This window comes from Balaenoptera acutorostrata, chromosome 11 (genome assembly GCF_949987535.1).
Source record: "Balaenoptera acutorostrata chromosome 11, mBalAcu1.1, whole genome shotgun sequence".
NCBI classification, from domain to species: Eukaryota; Metazoa; Chordata; class Mammalia; order Artiodactyla; family Balaenopteridae; genus Balaenoptera; species Balaenoptera acutorostrata.
In genome coordinates, this window is record NC_080074.1 from 23,412,278 (window position 1) to 23,432,895 (window position 20,618).

The window sequence follows — 20,618 nt, forward strand, 5'->3', positions numbered from 1 at the left end:
GATTAATAATTATTCCTTGACCCAGAATTCTCAGTCTCTAAAATCGACTACTGAACCTCCGAAGAACCGGGTTCGGGGAGAAAAGCGAGGCGCCAAATTACCCAAACCTTCGCACCTGGGTCTTCAATGGGAAGAGAAGCCCTGCAGGGACAGACCGGAAAATCAAGGTAGGGGTGAGTGGAGGCAACGGGACTTCCGAAAGGAAATTCGGGGCTCGGGCCACAGCCCGGGGGCAGGTCGGGGCCTCACAGGTGTCTCACCTAGGCCTCAGCAGCCGGGGGGCACCTGAAGACCCCCGGGAACCTCCGACCTGCGGAGGAGGCGTCACCCCCGCAGGCGGCCCACGCAGTCCCGGGGCGCCGAGGTGAGTATTCCAACCCAGACACAAAGGAAGGAGGGCCACTCGGACTGTCGTTCCTTCCCTCCCGCTGCAGCTGCACCCGGGCGGGAGCCCGGAGCCACTCCGGACGCCGCCCCGTCTACTTCAAGTCCTCGCAGGTCGCTGACAGCCCAGACGCCTCACCTCCGGCTCCCTCACCCCTTCTGCCCAGGAATAAAGCCAGCCTCTCCGCCTCAGGACCGTAGAGCAGTCAAAACCCGCCAGTCCGCCCCGCTGGGACGACGCGGGCCCGCGCATGCAAATAAACACACCCAGAACCCCTCCAGGCGGCCGTCGCCGCGCGCGCTTCGGCTCCAGCTGGTGGCCGCGCGCGCACAAAAAAAGCACCTCCGCCGCACCAACTGGGGCGCGCCGCGCTCCAACGAAGGGCGGACCGTGGCGTCCGCGCGCTCGACGTGGCGCGCGCTGCCCCGCCCCGCCCCGCCCCGCCCCCCCGCGTCCCGGCGGCTTGCAGACGCCCGGGAGCCACGGTTTCCTTGGTTTTGCAGCGTTAACGTAGAGGTTTGGCGAAGTAGGATTGCCGCCTACCCCAGCTGGAGGAACTAGAAAGCGGGTGGCTGGGAGACGCTGTGGAGCAGCGGGGATGGCCGGGAGAGGAAGGGGGCTGGTTTCTGGGCGGTGCCAAGTCTGAAACGGGGCGCGGTCACCGCCGATCCTTCCCGCGGAGGCTGAGGAGGCCACGTCCCGCTACCCCAGGGTGAAGAGGCAGCCCCGGGTTTGTCATCCTCAGGACCTCCAGACATGTCTGAGGTGAAGAGCCGGAAGAGGTCGGCGCCCAAGGGAGCCCCAGCGGAGCCTGGGAAGCGAAGCGAGGGCGGAAAGAGCCCCGAGGCTCGGGGCGGTGGAGGCGGGGGCTGGGCGGACCCCCGGACCGGCGTGAGCCTTCTGTCGCTGGGGACGTGCCTGGGCCTGGCCTGGTAAGTGGTCCGAGGCCGCCCGGGCCGTGTCCGGCCTCCCGTGGTCGCCCTCTCTTCTCGGGGTCCCGCCTCTGCCCCGGCCCCGCCCGGCTCGGCGTCCCGCTAACCTCTAGCCCCCAAGCTTGCGGCTTCTGTTCCTCTGCATCGACCCCAAGGAAGTGACGGCCCAACCTTTATTTTTCCTTTCGCTCGTTTCTCTTAATTCATTTTGCTTTTGTACTGCTGGCGTGCCTCGATCGCCCAGCTGGAGCTGAGGCCAAGGTTTGGGAACGTCAACCATTAAGAAATGCAGGGCTTCCCTGGTGGCGCAGTGGTTGAGAGTCTGCCTGCCAATGCAGGGGACACGGGTTCGAGCCCTGGTCTGGGAAGATCCCACATGCCACGGAGCAACTGGGCCCGTGAGCCACAATTACTGAGCCTGCGCGTCTGGAGCCTGTGCTCCGCAACAAGAGAGGCCGCGATGGTGAGAGGCCGCGATGGTGAGAGGCCCGCGCACCGCGATGAAGAGTGGTCCCCACTTACCGCAACTAGAGAAAGCCCTCGCACAGAAACGAAGACACAACACAGTCATAAATAAATAAATAAAAGAACGTGAATTTCTAAAAAAAAAAAAAAATCTTAAAAAAAAAAAAAAGTAATCAGCATAAAATAATCCTTAAAAAAAAAAAAAAAAAAGAAATGCAGATGCGGCCAAATTTCATTAAGCGCCTGCTACAGGACAGAAGCTTTTCCGTTTTTAGAACCCGTTACTTCCTGTCCGCTGTGCATTTGGGACAAATTTGCCCCGCCCCATAAATGCCTATTGGCAACGTTTGCAACCTTAAAAGAATTCATTATGATCTTAAAGCAACAAACGTTCATGATAATATCAAGTTTTGGAGGACAGCTCATATTTCGGTTATTGTGCATGCGTTAAAAGTCTATTCCTAAGTTACAGATTGAATTTTAGTATAACACTTTTGTTCACCTGAAACTAAAAACTTATAGTTTTTAAACCAAGCAAATAGCGATATATTGATGTCATAGGAAAGATGAATATTAAGAAATAACCTTAAAACCAACTTATTTTGTTTTCCTCAAATTCTTTAGGATTAACCTATTTCGTTTTAATAACAAGACTGACTCTTTAGAGTTCCTCTCCATTTTCACTGATTTTTGAAGTATTTAGAAGATAGCTATTTATCTTCAAGAATAATTGGATTCTAGAAGCAACCCTGGATGTCCTCTCATCTAGAACATTTTTTCTTTTTTTTTTTTGGCTGCGTTGGGTCTTCGTTGCTGCGCGCGGGCTTTCTCTATTTGCGGTGAGCGGAGGCCACTTTGTTGCGGTGCACGGGCTTCTCACTGCGGTGGCTTCTCGTTGCGGAGCACGGGCTCTAGGTGCGTGGGCTTCAGTAGTTGTGGCACGCGGGCTCAGTAGTTGTGGCTCGCGGGCTCTAGAGCGCAGGCTCAGGAGTTGTGGCTCACGGGCTTAGTTGCTCCGTGGCATGTGGGATCTTCCCGGACCAGGGATCGAACCCGTGTGTCCCCTGCATTGGCAGGCAGATTCTTAACCACAGCGCCACCAGGGAAGTCCTAGAACATTTTTGATGCTAGTAAATTTTGAAGTATACTTTACTGATGACTCATCCTCAGTCAGTCAATAAAAGATTTGTTACAATAAAGTGAAATGTTGATTATTAAATATTCTCTTCAAAAAGAGATAAATTGTTATTTTACTAATATATTTGTTTATGGAATATTTTGATCTTAAAAGAATAAATGTACAGAATTTACTGTTTTAAATAAACTGCTTTTATGTCTTAAATTGCATGACCTTCTTCAGGTAAATCAAAAACTTTGTGCTGGGAAAGTTATTCAGTATTAGAACTTAGTAGGCTAAAATATATATTTTGCTTCTTTCTAGAACCTAATACAACTGGTTTTAGTTACTGAATTTATTAATTCTCATCCAAAGATTCATATTCATATGAGATAAATTACATCAGAAAATGCTCAACTTTTCAATAATTTAGTTACTGTCCTGGGAAAACACACTAACAGGAATCTATAAAGGAAAACAACTTGAAAAGCAGACACTTCAGCTCAGGAATTTACTGTTAGTGCCTGCAGTAAAGATACAAACAAGTTATATTCAAGTAGGAAGATTTTATTTGAACTGTGTCTTTGCAAAATAATAAAACAATGCTCAAAGATTATTTCTAAAATGGGCAGATTCAATGATTGTTATTAAATGACTGTTAATTGCTCTTGTGAAATCTCTTGTGACAAGAGTTAAAGTATAAATACTTTGGTCACTATAGCAAATATGTATTCGTGGTAAATTTGGGAATTTTCTAAATAAAATGCAAACATTTAGCATCTCAAAATACTAAAAAGCACACTGGAATTATAACTAAGCCACTGACATTTTTACCACTAGGATTAGCACCTAAAGATTGGTCTATCAAATCTTTATTGCATGCTTATTGTACTGACACTGTTCTGGTTGTTAAAATACAAAATCGAATATATGTGCCTAAATACAGCTTAGGAGTATTCTAATTTTGTCTGATTAAGTTAGGGCAGAGATTTGAACCCTTGCACTGTCTGAGGTTGATTTCAAGGCATCACTATTTCAGTATCTTCAAACCATTAGTCTTTGGATCCTGGTTTGGAAAATAAACAGAGATAATGCAACAAAAGGGTGGTACTTGAACATCTTCTCTCTATTAAACAAAGTTCTGATAATCATCTTCTGTCAGCTTGACAATAAGATGTTGGAGATAACAGTTGCCCAGAACTATAGGGCCTGAGTGTTGGTTTGCATACGTCATTTATAAACTCTTTAAGGAAATTTTCCACGTAAGAGATTGAAGACATTCTGCTTTCAAAAAGTTTTTAAAAGTTATGAAGGTACTAAACAAGACAAAACCTTAAAAGCTTATTACATAGAAATTTAGTCAACTAGAAGTTCCATTGTAAAACTTTTAAGTTTCTTTTGGAAATTTCAACAGATTTTTTAATTGCCTTTATAAAAGTTTGTCATAGCATTTGTGATAATTATGTATCAGAAGTCAAAAGCTCTTTCAACAATCAGATAATTGAGGGGTTTTTTTCTCTAATACAACTTTCTCTGTAAATCATTTATACAGTAAAATCTTGGCTAACCCCATTTTTCAGCTTTTGTTGTTAGTGGAGTTTAATCTGAAAGACAGTTATCCTTTAATTACCTTGACTTTTAAAAACGGAATATGGTCTGTGTGTTCCTGAACTTTCAGTATTATGCTGAAAATGAAGTTGCTGTATGAAACATACAGCTAAATGGGTACTGACTCTTTCTCGTTACTAAGTTGAAACAGAGCCAGAGAAAAATCCTGTATATATAAATCCTTCATCAGCTGTCTGACATCTAGGCCTCCTAAAGGAGCTATGCAGAGACAAGACTGCAAGGAAATGCATGGTTTATTCCCACAGGGCCCTGAATCTATATGCGTTCTCTGTAAACTGCAATGGATTATGAAGAAGTCAGGAAGATTCCCTTTGTAAAGCCTACACTAAGGTGGCCAATTAATCCGGGTCCTTTTCTCCTACATCCATACCTTCAAGATCTTTACCTATGATAGTGAAAAGAGGCCCCAAAACAGGGTAAGAGAATGCTTCTTCTCCTATTAGTGGGTCTCATCCATTCACTTCATCCTTTGTTTGCTATAAACCCAACCCTGGTTCAAAGTGGGACAGGCCTGGAGCTTCTATCAAGTGTTAAGTAGAAGGGAGCCCTGATCCATTTTACCACTCTAGGCTTGTCAGAAGGATGGGAAAAGCAGCTGTGCAAAGCAATTCAAAAGAAAGGGCCAAGGTACGTAAAGAAAATAATTGATGTTTTATGTTCAAGGCACTTTAAGAGCTTGAGTAATATGAACCTGTTTAATCTCTACAACACCCTATGAACTCAGTAGTTTTATCCCCACTTTGCAGATGAGGAAACTAGCAATGGTAAGTTCAATAACTTGTCCAAGGTGCTTGTACAGCTAGTAAATGGCAGAGCCAAAGTTGCCTAGCTTCACATTCAACCAGTATGATATGCTGTCTACCTTTGATATTAATCCAAAAAGAGGCCAAGACCCTAGAAATAGAAATCCCTAGTCCAGAATTGTTTATAATCCCTTCTTCTCCTAGAAGCTGTAGCCCTTAGCAGACCCTAATTGTTGTCTCATCTAAACGAAGGAAGATAGGGAGTAAGGAGGTCTTGAACTGCTCCTGTTAGAAAATGCCTCTGACTCATAAAAAGGAAACAAAGCACCTTGGGCATAATCTGGAAGCCAGTTTCAAAAATTAGTATTTCACAATTGAAACCACCTTCTCTCAGTGTACATTTTTGGCTTCGAGAAAAATCATCCTCTTCCTTAATGTTAAATGAGTTAATATTTATAATGCACTTAGAATAGTGTCTGGCACTTCTAAGTGAAAATAAAACAAATGTATTTTAACTCAGCATCATACAGACCACAGTTGATTATTTTCATTACTAGCACTAAGTAAACTTTATACTTGTTTTTTCTTTTATGCACTATTCATATATAGAAATGGTGAATTTTATTTTTTTATTTTGGTGAGAAGCTAACCATGAAAAAAACTCTACAAATTATCATCAGAGATGGTCACTAATATGATACGGTTTTCTTCAAGCTTTTGCTTAATATTTGAATTTTGAAGAGAAGTGCAGAGATAACATTAAAAAGATTAAATAAAACAGAAAGTCCTGTAATGAATTTTTGTGGATCAACCTTCATAAAAGATCCCTTTTATAATAATGATTTTATTCTAAATGAACACACTGATCTATAGGATAAATCCATGAGGTCACACTGGAGTAATGGATGATAAAACTAGTTCCTGAAATTAGACATTTCTTTAGACCGTCTTTCTCCTTCATCTCTGTCTGCTGGTCCCTAAAAGCCAAGAATGAAATAGCCAATCAGAAAAGAATTGTCTACACATCCTTCTTTGAAATTAGGATAATAGTGTTTTCTAATAACGAGAAGTTTTGTTTAAAAGTTCATATTAACACACAGGAGAAGTCAATCTGTACTAATTATGTAACCTGGGCTTACTTAATTCACTGTTATCTCATAGAATAAACATTAGCCATCATCAAAAGAAATTTATTTCATCCAACATTGTAAACATTTGTTTAAAATGCAAAAACTCCATTTTAGTTTTGGACAGTTTTATAAACAACAGTTAGCCTAATGATATTTATGAGTTTGATTCAGAGTCTTTCACCTCTCCGTTGAGTTTTGGAATCTTTAAATGTTTGTCTTTCAGTGGAAGTCATTTTTACAATAAAGTGTCAACTTGTTGTCAGCTTGGCTGGGAGATTTGAAAATTTACAATATCTAAGTCACATCCCAAACCAATTAAGTCAGAATTTCTGTGGTAAGACCCAGGCATTACACTTTTTTAAAGCTGCCAGGTGAGGGCTTCCCTGGTGGTGCAGTGGTTAAGAATCCGCCTGCCAATGCAGGGGACACGGGTTCAAGCCCTGGTCCGGGAAGATCCCACATGCCGCGGAGCACCTAAGCCCGTGCGCCACAACTACTAAGCACGAGTGCCACAACTACCGATGCCCGCGCGCCCAGAGCCCGTGCTCTGCAACAAGAGAAGCCACGGCAATGAGAAACCTGCGCACCGCAGCAAAGAGTATATGCCCCGCTCACCGCAACTAGAGAAAGCCCGCGTGCAGCAACGAAGACCCAACACAGCCAAATAAATAAATAATTTTTTTAAAAATGAGAAAGAAGAATCTGCCTGCCCATGCAAGGGACATGGCTTCCAGCCCTGGTCGGGGAAGATCCCACATGCCGCATAGCAACTAAGCCCGTGCACCACAACTACTGAGCCTGCGCTCTAGAGCCCGCGAGCCACAGCTACTGAAGCCCACGCGCCTACAGCCCGAGCTCTGCAACAATAGAAGCCACCGCACTGAGAAGCCCGCTCCACCGCACTGAGAAGCCCGCTCACCGCAACGAAGAGTAGCCCCCGCTCGGCGCAACTAGAGAAGGCCCTGGCGAAGCAACGAAGACCCAACGCAGCCAAAAATATAAATAAATAAATAAATAAATAAATAAATAAATAAATAAATAAATAAATAAATAAATTTTAAAAATTTAAAAGTAAAGCTGCCAGGTGACTCCAATATGCAGTGAAGCTGTTGAACCACTGGACTGCGTACTCACTCCTCGCTTCCTATAAAAGCTGCCACTACCTATACCAGAATTTATGTTGTCCTTACCAGAAGTGGGCATAAAATACTGCTTTAACATCCGAACTTAAATGGGTTTGAGATAGGAAGTAGTGATTTTTTTTTCCCTTTTTCAGGTTTGTATTTCAGCAGTCGGAAAAGTTTGCAAAGGTGGAAAACCAATACCAGTTACTGAAAATGGAAACCAACGAATTCCAAGGGCTTCAAAGTAAAATCAGTTTAATTTCAGAAAAGGTAATTATTAATTAGCATGTTTGGGGAGATTTTACCATTTTTCTTCCCCGTTGCCATCCTTCTACCTCAGTTGATAAATTCTTTTTTCCTGCCTTTTAGACCATTACTACTTTAACTCTCACTGGTTTTCCTACTTCTTCACATTCTCCCTTTAATCCAACTTAGTCTTGGCTTACATTTCAAAAGGACAAGAATTTTCTAATATATGACAAATGTTATTGTTTAAAAAGACCAATACTGTCATATTGACGTGACCTCAATTTTCTATTTAAATATCAAGTATCTAGAGCACTGAAAATATTATTGATTTTTAGATATAAAATTAAAATAGGAGTAGCACTTTTTGGACTAAGATCCATCAGTTTTTTTTCTTTATTTCCACTTGGTAAGCATATATATTCATATGCATATAAGAATGACTAACCTAAAATAAATATTGATTTTTATAGACAAATGAAAATTAAAATCCACGTCTATGTTGTGTTTCTTCAAGCTGCATATACAAGTGCATTACTACTGTGATTCTTAGAAATGTGAGACATAAAAAATTTTTAACTACCACATGTCTCAGGAGAAGGTCAGCTGCAACCAATAAGTCATCGTGTGGGCCTTGTCTGGCTACCAGAGACCAAGCTATCATTGGGAAACATGGCTTGTTTGTTCCTTTGTTCATCACTGAGCCTTTACTCAGTGATAAGGTAGAAAAGGATTTGTGCTTGGCCCCAGGGTAAGGAAAGATGTTGCAAAAATGTATAGAAATGAAATAGACGGCCTAAGTCCCTGCAGCCTGATGCACAGAATAAGCCTGTAATCCCCAAGAAGAGAAGAGTCATGGATTAAAATTATCCCTTACACATGCCAGTGAATTCCATGGAGGGTGAGTTTAGAGGCCTCTGGGAAGGTGCTGCAAGAGTTGGTATTTTGACCTAGGGCTCAGGTTGGAAACATTGTAGTTATCGAAAGCCCTCTAATCAGAGCAAGCGTAATGATAGAAAAAATTCCAGGAGATAGGAACTTCATGTACTTAAATGCTATTGAAAACAAGTTTTGAAGAAAGATTTCCTCTTTAAATGAAAAATTTGCCAGCAATTAAAATGCTTTTAGTGAATCTCTGCCTTGCAAGCTTGGAACCTGGTAAGGAGGACAAAGGTTTAACATATGATTAGAATTTGAAGTCAAATATTACAGGAGATTAGAGCCTGGCCTGTCGGCTGTCACTCTCAGTATCTCTCCCCAGTTTCCCCTCTTCTAATATCTAACTACTCCTAAGCAGCTGTAAGATGGAACACTGTCCTAAGGGTTTTTTTTTTTAATTTATTTATTTTTGGCTGCGTTGGGCGTTTGTTGCTGTGCCCAGGCTTTCCTCCAGTTGCTGCGAGTGGGGGCTACTCTTCGTTGTGGTGCGCGAGCTTCTCACTGTGGTGGCTTCTCTTGTTGCAGAGCTCAGGCTCTAGGTGAGCGGGCTTCAGTAGTTGTGGCACACAGGCTCAGTAGTTGTGGCTCGCGGTCTCTAGAGCGCAGGCTCAGTAGTTGTGGCTCACGGGCTTAGTTGCTCCGTGGCATGTGGGATCTTCCCAGACCAGGGCTTGAACCCGTGTCCCCTGCATTGGCAGGCGGATTCTTGACCACTGTGCCACCAGGGAAGTCCCTGTCCTAAATTTTTTGTATTAAATCTACAGTTTGGTAGACTGAAAATGTAAATCTAAGGGCTTCTCCATGCATAAATTATTCATTTTTTTCTTACTTTCCACTACGTGGCCAATTTTATAATGGGCAATGTTTTTAATAAAACTCATGTAGATTAAAAAAATGCTTTTGTAAGCAATAAGGATGTATTTTATGGCACAGGCAAATATAGCCATTTGTTTGCAGTAACTTTAAATGGAGTATAATCTGTAAATCTATGTTGTACACTTGAAACTAATATAAGATTGTTAATCAACTGTACTTCAATTAAAAGTAAATAAATAAATGCCTTTGAAGCAGATAATTAAAATATCATCCTAGGATCCAAGAAATATTGTCTTCACGTAGTTCGTTCTCTCCCAGTCTGCCCTAGGAGTAGTTTAACAATAGCTGCCTCTTTACAAAGCTGGCCCTAAAGGCCAGCTTAATGCAGTAGGAGAGGAAAACAACTAGACATGGGCTCTCATCATAACTGTGTGACTTTGGAAAAATCACTTTAACTTCTCTTGGCCTCTACTTCATCATTTATTAAATGAGAATATCAAGATTTATGTAAGGATCAGATGAGATACAATATATATGCAAGCTCTTTGAAAACTTCCAAGCAGTAATAAATTTAAGATATTAACTTTTGTAAAAAATGAAAAACTATTAGACTATAATGGCAGCCCATAAATGCTAGCTATTGTAGTGTACTAGTCACTTATTGTTTGCAGATTAAGTCTTGAGACCTTTGTTATCCTGAAAAGTTGATCTTATAATTGGAGTCTCCTGGGTTATACTGCATCCAGGTTATAGAGATGCTCTGGTGAACAGCCTAAACAAGAAATTACCTTGGATTAAAATAAGCTTGTCTCTGCAAAATGCTGCTAATAAGACAACTAAACATAACACTATTACCAATGTACAAGTATTTCTCATAGTTGGTGTTTTTAAAGGAACTTGTATTATAGCTACATGTATACATTAAAAATAATTTTTAAACAAGGTTTCAGAGCGATACTGTTATGCATTGTTCCCAGCTATCACCTGGAACTGCTTCAGGTCCTGATTGGGGTAGACCCAGGAGGTTTCTGGCCATTCTTCTTCCTAAATATCAAGAAACATGTTCTTTATACCCTGAGATATGGGGACTACAAAAAGGCATAAAACATGGTCTCTTCCCCTAAGGAATTTAGAAGCTCTCATAGCTTCTCCTGGCTAATTCGTCAGTCTGTTAAGAGTCAGATTTCAGTCACTTCTAAGCCTCCTCCTCCAGACTTCTGATCTCTCCTCTAAGCATGCCTTCTCCCGTGCTAATTCTGTCATGACACAGATCATCATCTATTGTGATATTTTGTTGTTAATTCATTTGTTTCCTTCACTGATCTTTAGAGCAAATGCTGTGTCTTTTATCTCTGTATCCTTAGTGCCTAGTAATGGAACAGAGAACACTCAATAAATCTTTTTGGGGCTCTAAAATATATGACATGAAAGGTCCAAAACACTATCTCCCCTATCAAATTGTGAAGTCAGGGACTATACTGTATCTTTGTTTTTATATCCAGTGTCTAGCACAAGGTCTGGCACAGAGCGAACACACAAGAATTCTTGAATTATATGTGCTAAATGCCAAATAAGTGGCAAATATGTAATATGATAGATTCTACAGGAGTTCAGGCTCTCAGGGCTAGGGTCATGGAAGAATGCTGCACTGAAGACCTGAGACCTGGTCTGAGCCTTGAAGGAAGGACAGAACTTAGCTAGGCAAAGAGGAAGGAAGGCTAACATATAGAGAAGTTATGGAATTTGGGACTTCCTCCTAGAAGTGTTAGGAAATGTTAAGGGGTTTTTAATGTTGTACCATGATGTACATAGCAGTTTTTAAAACCTTAAATCTGGCTGTAGTGTGTAGGATGATTTAGAGGAAGTAACTAGAAGCAGGTATTAGATAATATTTCTATAGTATTTTCCTTGATCATCGAAGTTCGGTTTGGGTGCCCTATGTAAGTGCTTCCATAGCTCTTTCCCTGTCACAGCGCATGTAGACTTCACTCTCTCCCCAATTAAACTAAGCTGCTTAAGGGCAGAACTGTGTCTTGTACAGTATTATGTCTTCAACATAATGCTGCAAACATTTGATAAATTAATGATCATTTCCAGGCCTTCCTGTAGTCTCTAAAGCTGTTATCTTTGTGTGAGTGTAGGCTAAGAAAGAGGTCCACAACCTGGTCCTTCTATATTCTAGACATTTTAGGAGATGCTAGGAGCTTACCATAATTTATAGATACTTAGAACACTTTACTGTTTGACATCAGTTGTCTCTGTAAACTGATTTTTTATTCACTTTTTGCATTTGTGATAGTTATAAATCTGATTCTGGTATCTTTTCTGCAAGAGGTCAGTCAACAAATTTTTTTTTCAGGCAGAAAGTCTTCCAGAATCATAGAACTTATTAAATTTAACAAATTTTATAACTAAGTCAGTTTCTAAAAAGCCAAATAACTATTAAAATGACAACTAAGTTGCTTTCCATTGGAATAAAAAAAGAAGGAAATGTGATATACTTCAGGCTTCTTTAACATTATTTTTCTTTTGAATATCCCTCCATGAAAATGCACAAATATTTAGGATTATAAGTTCAGGTGTATACAGTTGGCCCTCCGTATCTGTGGGTTCCCCATCCAAATATTACATGAGGGACTTGAGCACCCATGGATTTTGGTATCCACAGGAATACCAATGCCCCACAGGTGGATACCTAGGGATGAGGGACAACCGTATTTTTCTACCATAGTGCTAATCTATTAAATGTGTTTAAAACATGTTTTTAACAACTTAAATATGTAACAATTGTTTTTGTCTGTATGATTCTTATGTATTTGGATATTTTAGACATCTTCAGAATTTGAACTTGGCAAGTGATTGTTAAAGTGTGTTTCCCTAAAATAAAAGTTATTAAGTAGCCTTGGGAATTGTTTTGTGTTATAAATGCAGCTTGCAACTACTGAAAGTATCCTGCAGGAAGCTACATCATCCATGTCTTTGGTGACCCAGTTTGAGCAGGAAGTATCCAGCCTCCAAAGTATCATGCATGACATTCAGAATAGTGAAGAGATGCTCACTCAAAAGATGCAAAGCCTTAATGAGAAATTCCAGAACGTTACAGATTTCTGGAAGAGAAGCCTAGAAGAAATGAATGTTAATACAGACATTTTCAAATCAGAATCAAAACATATACATTCTCAAGTGACTGTCCAAATTAACTCAGCTGAACAAGAAATAAAATTGCTCACTGAAAGGCTAAAAGATTTGGAAGATAGCACACTAAGAAATATTAGAACTATAAAAAGACAAGAACAAGAGGATCTTCTGCGAGTAGAGGAGCAGCTTGGCTCCGACACAAAAGCACTTGAAAAGTTAGAAGAGGGACAGCATGCTCTCTTTGCCAGAGATGAAGACCTGACTAATAAACTTTCCAGCTACGAACCGAAAGCTGAAGAATGCAAGACGCATTTGCCAACAATTGAAAGTGCTATTCGCTCTGTTCTCAGAGTCTCTCAGGATCTGATAGGGACAGAGAAGAAAATGGAAGACTTGACTCTTCAGATGTTTAATATGGAAGATGATATGCTGAAAGCAGTATCTGAAATAATGGAGATGCAGAAAACCCTTGAAGGAATTCAGTATGATAATAGCATATTAAAGATGCAGAATGAACTGGATGTTCTAAAAGGAAAAGTTCATGATTTTATAGTATATTCAAGTACAAGAGAAAAGGGGACTCCAGAAGAATATAATCTAGAAAATAAAGGAATTGATAGTGATTTTTGAATGCACTACATTTATCCTGATGAACCACATTATTATACATAACCTGATTAGTTCCATGCTTTTGAGTTATTTTGATATGCCTCACTTTACCCTACATTATTGGAAAATAAGTGAGGTGTCCACACAAATGTGTTATCCAGAGAGTCAAAGCTTATCTTTTTAAGCAATAAAACTTATTTCATTTTCACCATTTTAAATAGAAACATTTCTAAAATATATATTTCTCTACTTTTTTGAAGCAATATACTTAATATTTTTAAGTGTTTTTCTAATAATTAATGGACATTATTGTGAATTTCATCTGTCATATTGGACCCAAATATATTAATGTCCCTAGGAGCTATTGAGGGGTGTTTACCTCATCACTCGACCCCAGTTTGCTATTTTTCAAACCTTCTGTTTATTTCTTATACCTTTTCTGTCACCTGAAAAAGTGACCCACTGACCTGATCTTACTGTCAGATTGATCAGTAATGTGTTCACCTCAGCCAATTTTTCATTTCCTTTGCAATTTACTGCAGGCTAAGAATCCAGACAACCAAGTTCATAGGAATTCTGTCTAAAATAAAAGATAACATGCCTGAGGGAGAGCCTGGAATGCTTTGCTATGAATTAATATGCACTTTTTGAAAACTATGGAGACTGGGAAACATTTTTACTTTCTGTTAAGGTTCTAAACTGTTATAGATACTTGTAAGAAATTTTTCTAAAGAGTAAATGTGTTCTTTTTGAAAGTTTTCCCTATGAATTAAGTGTGTATCCTGTGAAGTATGGACTTAGGGAATATCTTTGTATACCTGGGCGTTTTTTTTTGTTTTTTTTTTTTAAGGTTCTAACTGTGTTACAGACTCTTGAGTTTTCTAGGTACATGATCTCTAGATAAATTATTCTGCTTACAATAAAAATACACTAATAAGCCTGTGGCCTATTTTAAAGAAGAAAAAGCAACATAATGAGATATGATGTGATAATTATGGTAACTAAAATATGTCATTATTTTAGAGTCCCCAAACTAATTACCCAACCAAATTTGTTTTACATAGTGATTTTATTTTACACAAAATTATATAATAGAGTCACAGGGAATAAGACATGGACATATTGAGGTGAAATTAAGGGGAGGTCTAGACAGATTTTTGCAATAATGATAATTGGAAATGTGCAAGTTTGGGGAAGCACATAACACTTTTATTGGTAAACTGATGTATCAAGGGTGTCCAAGGTTGGTGTTGAAAAAACTGAGTTAACTGCATTTGGAAGTACTGTTCTAACATGTTTCTTCTTGCCAATAACCAACTATAGTCCCAGTTTTATAATGCAATTTCAGTGGAATTAAACACAAAGAACTTGAAACAAGTCAGTTACAAAAGATAGTTGTGGTCAGGTGGTTTTATTATGTAAATCTGTACATTTTTTGAAAAATCCCAAATAAGTTCTACTTTGGGGTTAGGAAGGCCTATGGTAGACAGCCATGGGTCATAGGCATAGCATTAATTTCTGGAATATTAACATTAAATTTCTTGACTTCTGAATATGTAAATTCTTGTCTATGTGCACTAACAAAATTGTATTTGTTTGCTTTTATTTTCACGCTAATAAAATAGATTATAAAGTTAACTGGAACTTTGTCGTTTCAACCTCCATCCTGCCAGGGCATATGTGATCTCTTGTACTCTTTACTTGTATTTATTTATTTATTTATTTATTTATTTATTTATTTATTGGTGTGTCACCAGATTTGATACATCATTATTATTAACTAGGGTATGTACCATAGTAATGGTTACAGAAAATAAATGGAAATAAGGTGGCCACTGTGCTCTATAGTGACAATTACAAGGGAAACAAAAACTGCCCTTCTACAAGTATTTCATGAGAAAATATTGTGTACATGTATGTACACATGTATATATTCCTTTATTCAGGGGTTTTCCTATAAAAAATTGTCACGAGAGATTTAGATGTACCTATTTGTCTTCCTCTGTTTCTTAAATTCATTTATTTAACACAGATACTTGAAATTTCAAAAACTTTCCTGTGTATCAAATATTAAATTACATTGTTAGATTTTCCTTTAAGGAAGATTACCATATCCTAAGACACATTTTTGTATCTTTGTAATTAATAATAAATTTTACATTAAGTTTCTGATAGAGAGTAGTGTCCATTTTTTTAATTAGCACATATAAATCACTTTTACAAAACAAACACCTAATTTTCTTAACCCTTCGATGTAAAGTTAAAAAGTATATTTGCAGTAATATTTCCTTAAATTTTGCCTAAAGATGAGAAGCTGTTGACTAAGTGTATTTTTATATTTTATAATGAAAAATGTTGATTTATTAGCCTGTATGGATTGATAGAAAACTAAATTTGTAAGATACAAAGTTAATGGCTTTTTATTTTTTTTTGGCTGCACCATGCAGCTTGCAGAATCTTAGTTCCCCGACCAGGGATTGAACCCACACCCTTGGCAGTGAAAGCGTGAAGTCCTAACTGCTGGACCGCCAGGGAATTCCCAATGGCATTATTTTAATTTTAATCTAATTGTAGGTCTTTGTGTGAATCTATAATCTTGACCAAAGATTAACGTGATGTCATATTCACCAAACATAATTTTTTTAATGTATTTCTCTGTAGATTTGCCTCATATTTGCACAGTTGGCAAAAGCTCTGCAAATTCACCCAGTATCTGTGTCACTTCAGCTATGAACTACTAATTTAACACAAATCAAAATGCCCCATCCCAGCTTTACAGAGCAGGGAAGGATAGAACCGACATTTTGGAGCCTATTATGTGTCACACTGCTAGGAGGCCTACATTCGTCATCATCCTAACAGCTCCGTGTATTGAGTATCTACCCTGTCCCAGTCTTTGTGCTAGGCACTTTGCATGTGTTATCACAGATTCTCACCGCAGCTTTGCTAGCTATGAGACCCCTTTTACAAATGAGGAAATTGAGGCTCAGCAAGATTAGGAATCTTACAATCACACTGCTGAGTCTGTCCAATTCCAGAGGCCACTGACCTCCCACTGTACAGTGCAACCTGCTGCTGTTCAACCAGGGAGGGAAAAAAAAAATCACAAGAAATCAGCTGTCAGTAGAACTATCTTGAGAATTCAGAAAGCTATAATTCAGTCAAATGCGCCCACTACTGTGTTGCCATTAAACTAGACTATAAGTCCCTCAAAAGTTGTAACTGACCTAAAATTATTTGGGCCTTGGGCATAAGAAAGAACCAATAAATGTTTAGGGAAGAGTGAGAAAGCAGTGGAGGAGAAAAAAACCCTAGACTGGAATCTTCTAATCTAGGTTTGCCACTAACTCTGTGTTCTTGGGCACTTTATTTTGGGGCTCAGTTTTTTAATTTGTGAAATGAAGGAATTGTACCAAATAATTTCTAAAATCTCTCCTGGCTTTAAGTGGTTTTAAACTTTAGAGATCAATAAAATTTCCAGGTCCCTTAGTACAGTTCAAAGATCCTTTAGCAAAGTTTTTGGAAGGCTGATTGGACCCACAAATCATTCCCTTGACTCACGTTGTTTTGCTTGTAGATCCAGACAACATTTAACACTGCAGGGCAGCATCTAGCTTAGTACCTTGCTCATATGACAGGAATAGGAATATTAGTAAGTATTCAAATTACTGGGTGAATCTTTCGAGCTACCAATAGACTCCAACTCTTCTGTTCATCTTAGGCAAATAGCTTAAACAAGCCATTATGTAATCTTTAAACATAATTCAGTGAAACAATTTCTAGGCTATTCCTATACTGTATTGAGTTTCTATTTTAGTGAAGACTAATAGAAGTTCATAATAAATTGCTTTTATAACCTACCAAGTGTGACAAAGAGGCTTACTAACAGTTTCTTAATGATCTTATACTTCTAAGAATAAATTTAGCCCTTTCTGAGATGTTTTAATTGTTTAATGCTGTTAAGCTATCTCTACTCTACCAGATTAGATACATTAATAAATGATAACCTAGTAATGAAATAGATGAAAGTAAGCCCTCTCCTTTCACCTTTGAAAATCTCTTTCAGCAAATACAATTTATTGCAAAACTTTCCCCTAAAAAATAAAACTTAAGGTTTTGCACTCACTGCTTGATTTCCTTCCTATTTGTGGCTATTCGTTACTGTCATACCCACGATAATTTTTTCACAGTCTAACTTCTCTACCAAAAACAAAAAAACAAACAAACAAAAAAAAACATTTTGGGCCACCATCCCCACCACTAATCAACATAGCATAAACCTATTGAGAAAAATCCTAAAATATATTTTGGAAACAAATATATATGATGGGGCAAGAAGGTGGTATTGATGCTTTGAATTAACTTTTCTACTGCCCCATTTCAGATTGTCATTTCTTTGCAATTATATGACTGCTCCTTTTTTAAGCTGCCATAAAAATAATATTCCAAGCATATTAAATATTTATTTGCATTAAGTAAAACTAAGTTAATGTTACCAAAATAACCCCAACAGGTTACCTGAGTGAACCAGGCAAAGGCAATTTAAGAAAGATGATATATAAAAAACATATTGAAGAAATACAATTATTTTAGAAAAAACTTGATGTCTTTAAACTGCATTTTTTATTTTGTAAAAATCTTTTTCAACCTGCGTATTTGTTTTTGATTCCTTATTTTTTCTGAATTTTAAATAATCCATTTACTGACATTTTCTTTCCCAAACTAAGTGACAAACTTTCTGAAAGCAGAGTCAGTTCCTGATCATACTAGCACATATCAGCACAGTAAACGTTGTTGAATCAAGCTGGTTTTGATTATTAGTAGAAAGCTATAGACAATCTCCACTTTCAAACAATGCTTTCCTAGAAAACAAGCTGAAAGTTAAATTTGCAAAAGTGGAACAACTGACTTACATGTTATAAATGGGATTCCTTTTTTCAATGTAATCACAATGTATATCTGTGTTAGGACACAGGCTTTGACAATATATTTTACATTTGTTCTTTAATTTTTTTTCTTCATAGTTTAGCATACAGCGCACAGGCTTAAGTTAATCTTCTGATTGAAACTTAATTGAAACCTGACAATTCCTATGTGTTTTATTTTTTTAATTAAATAAATTTGACATATAACATTGTGTAAATTTAAAGTGTACAACATGATACTTTGATACATTGATATATTCAGCCTTGAGAAAGGATATCCTGCCATTTGTGACAACATGGATAGACCTCACGCATGTATGTTTTAATTTTCAATTTTGTATTGTTTATGATACTTACCCATCTTATCACTATAATCAACACTTTAATATTCCCCTTTCCCTCTTAACTTTATTAACTGATGGCACAATGCAATAAAAATTCAAATATTAAAAATACAATAAAATAAAATAACTCAATTTCCCCAAAACTGCTATATAAACACACATACACACGCACACAACAACAAAAATAACAACTTGAAATGTTGCCAGGCAGTTGTATGGCTCAAAATGTTCATCAGCTGATTTGTCCAAGTTAAACCAAAACAATTTAGAGACATCAGTATTCAATGGATGCTGGGGAAGGAGGATGGCATTGAAACGTCCAAAAGTTGAGAATCACTTGTATTTGGAATCATGGAATTTTAGAACCTTGGAGATAGTGCTTTTGTTTGTTTGTTTGTTTGTTTTTTACATATCTATCGTCTCTATTAAACTGCTGAACTGAGTTGAAGCCACAACCAAAGCTGTACTCATCTTTATGTTCCTCAGACTTCACATGCCTGACAACACACTAGGAACTTAAGGATTACTAATTGAATGGAATTAGTTCAATACCCCAGAAAAGTATTCATAAAAGTAATAGGACAATAAAGTCCCTTCATTCTAGCACTTGTTGTACCTACAAACAAACTTGCGTTTCAGAAGTCACGTTGTCTTGTTTGACCCCCCAAATTTACCAAAATTCATCTAGAGGGGGCTTCCTCCTCCCTTCTCCAGTAACTGAAGATACATCATTTTCCCTCGTTTAGCTAATTTTGTCACCATGCAGAGGACTGATGGTGCAAAAATAACTGGAAAATGCCATTTACAGTGACGTGAAATTTCCTCAATGTTTTCCTTCCTATTCATTAGCAATACACTTGATGCATCTTTTACCAAATGCTTTCCAGAAGAGCAGTAACTTTATAGTTTAAAATAACACCTAAAATTTAAGTTGAATTTTAAATGTTAAGCTTTTACTCAATTTAATTATTCTGGTACTATATTTTCTTACAGTGTCAGAAGTCTGAAGCTATCATAGAACACTTGAAGTCTTTTCAAATAATTACTCATCTAAAGCGTCTACAGGAGGAGATTTATGAAGTGAAAACTTGGTCCAACAGGATAACTGAAAAGCAGGATATATTGAACAACAATTTGACCACTGTTTCTGAAGATGTTACAAAAGTAGACCAAAGTACAACTTCCATGGCAAAAGATGTTGGTCTCAAGATTACAACTGTAAAAACAGATATACGACGTATTTCAGGTTTAGTAACTGATGTAACATCATTGACAGATTCTGTTCAAGAACTAGAAAATAAAATAGAAGAAGTAGAAAAAAATACAGTAAAAAACATAGGTGATCTTCTTTCAAGTAGCATTGACCGAACAGCAATGCTCCGAAAGACAGCATCTGACAATTCACAAAGAATTAACTCTGTTAAGAAGATACTTTCTGAGCTACAGAGTGATTTCAGCAAGCACACAGATAGATTTTTAAGCTTAGAAAGTGACAGAGCTAAAGTTCTGAAGACAGTGACTTTTGCAAATGATCTAAAACCAAAGGTGTATAATCTAAAGAAGGACTTTTCCCGCTTGGAACCCTTGGTAAATGATCTAACAGTACGCATTGGGAGATTGGTTACTGACTTACTACAAAGAGAGAAAGAAATTGCTTTCTTAAAAGAGAAAATATCTAATTTAACAATAGTCCGAGCTGAGATTAAGGATATGAAAGATGAAATAAAACACATTTCAGATATGGATTAGCTTGAAATTATTTAGATTAGACTGAAGAAACTTTTTAATATGACCTCTGTCATGTTATAAAGACTGACAAGTCAGAAATAATGAAATTTTGGAGTAAATACTATTTTGTATTTGATTCTATTTTGTACAGTAAAAATAAGTTTTTGAAGGACTGAGCACTGGATTTTCCAAAATAAATATGCTCAAATGTATTTAAAACTTTATATAAAACATGTTTGCAACTTTATATAGTAAGAACCTTATGCATCCCCCTTACATATACATGCATATGTTCGCACGCACATGCACACACACATACACACTCAGGGTCTGCCAGTCTAGCACTGG

The 20,618-nt window shown here is 38.2% G+C and overlaps 2 protein-coding genes across 11 annotated transcripts in view; one reads left to right on the plus strand and one right to left on the minus strand.

The window, feature by feature from the left end:
- Positions 1–1,603, minus strand: part of APAF1 (apoptotic peptidase activating factor 1) — a 91,297-nt gene extending 89,694 nt beyond the window's left edge. For 2 of the 6 annotated variants that reach the window (XM_007165845.3, XM_007165846.3), the window contains exon 1: positions 261–441. The gene's annotated coding sequence lies outside the window, so the exon portion shown is untranslated. Of the gene's footprint in view, positions 1–260; positions 442–523; positions 741–1,424 lie in introns of those variants that run through there. The other 4 variants (XM_057556191.1, XM_057556193.1, XM_057556192.1 and 1 more) reach the window with 4 other exon arrangements.
- On the plus strand, positions 46–20,489 carry IKBIP (IKBKB interacting protein). Of its 5 annotated transcripts, none has more exons than XM_057556194.1 (4): positions 51–167; positions 1,097–1,317; positions 7,678–7,795; positions 12,458–14,911. In XM_057556194.1, the coding sequence occupies exons 2-4, from the start codon at positions 1,142–1,144 to the stop codon at positions 13,292–13,294; spliced, it is 1,131 nt and encodes a 376-aa protein (XP_057412177.1). In that variant the 5' UTR covers positions 51–167; positions 1,097–1,141; the 3' UTR covers positions 13,295–14,911. The 5 variants fall into 5 exon arrangements, with proteins under 5 accessions (XP_057412179.1, XP_057412177.1, XP_007165906.2 ...); XM_007165839.2 differs by lacking the exon at positions 51–167 and adding an exon at positions 825–901; XM_007165841.2 differs by lacking the exon at positions 51–167 and adding an exon at positions 850–911.
- The last annotated feature ends 129 nt before the right edge of the window (positions 20,490–20,618 follow it).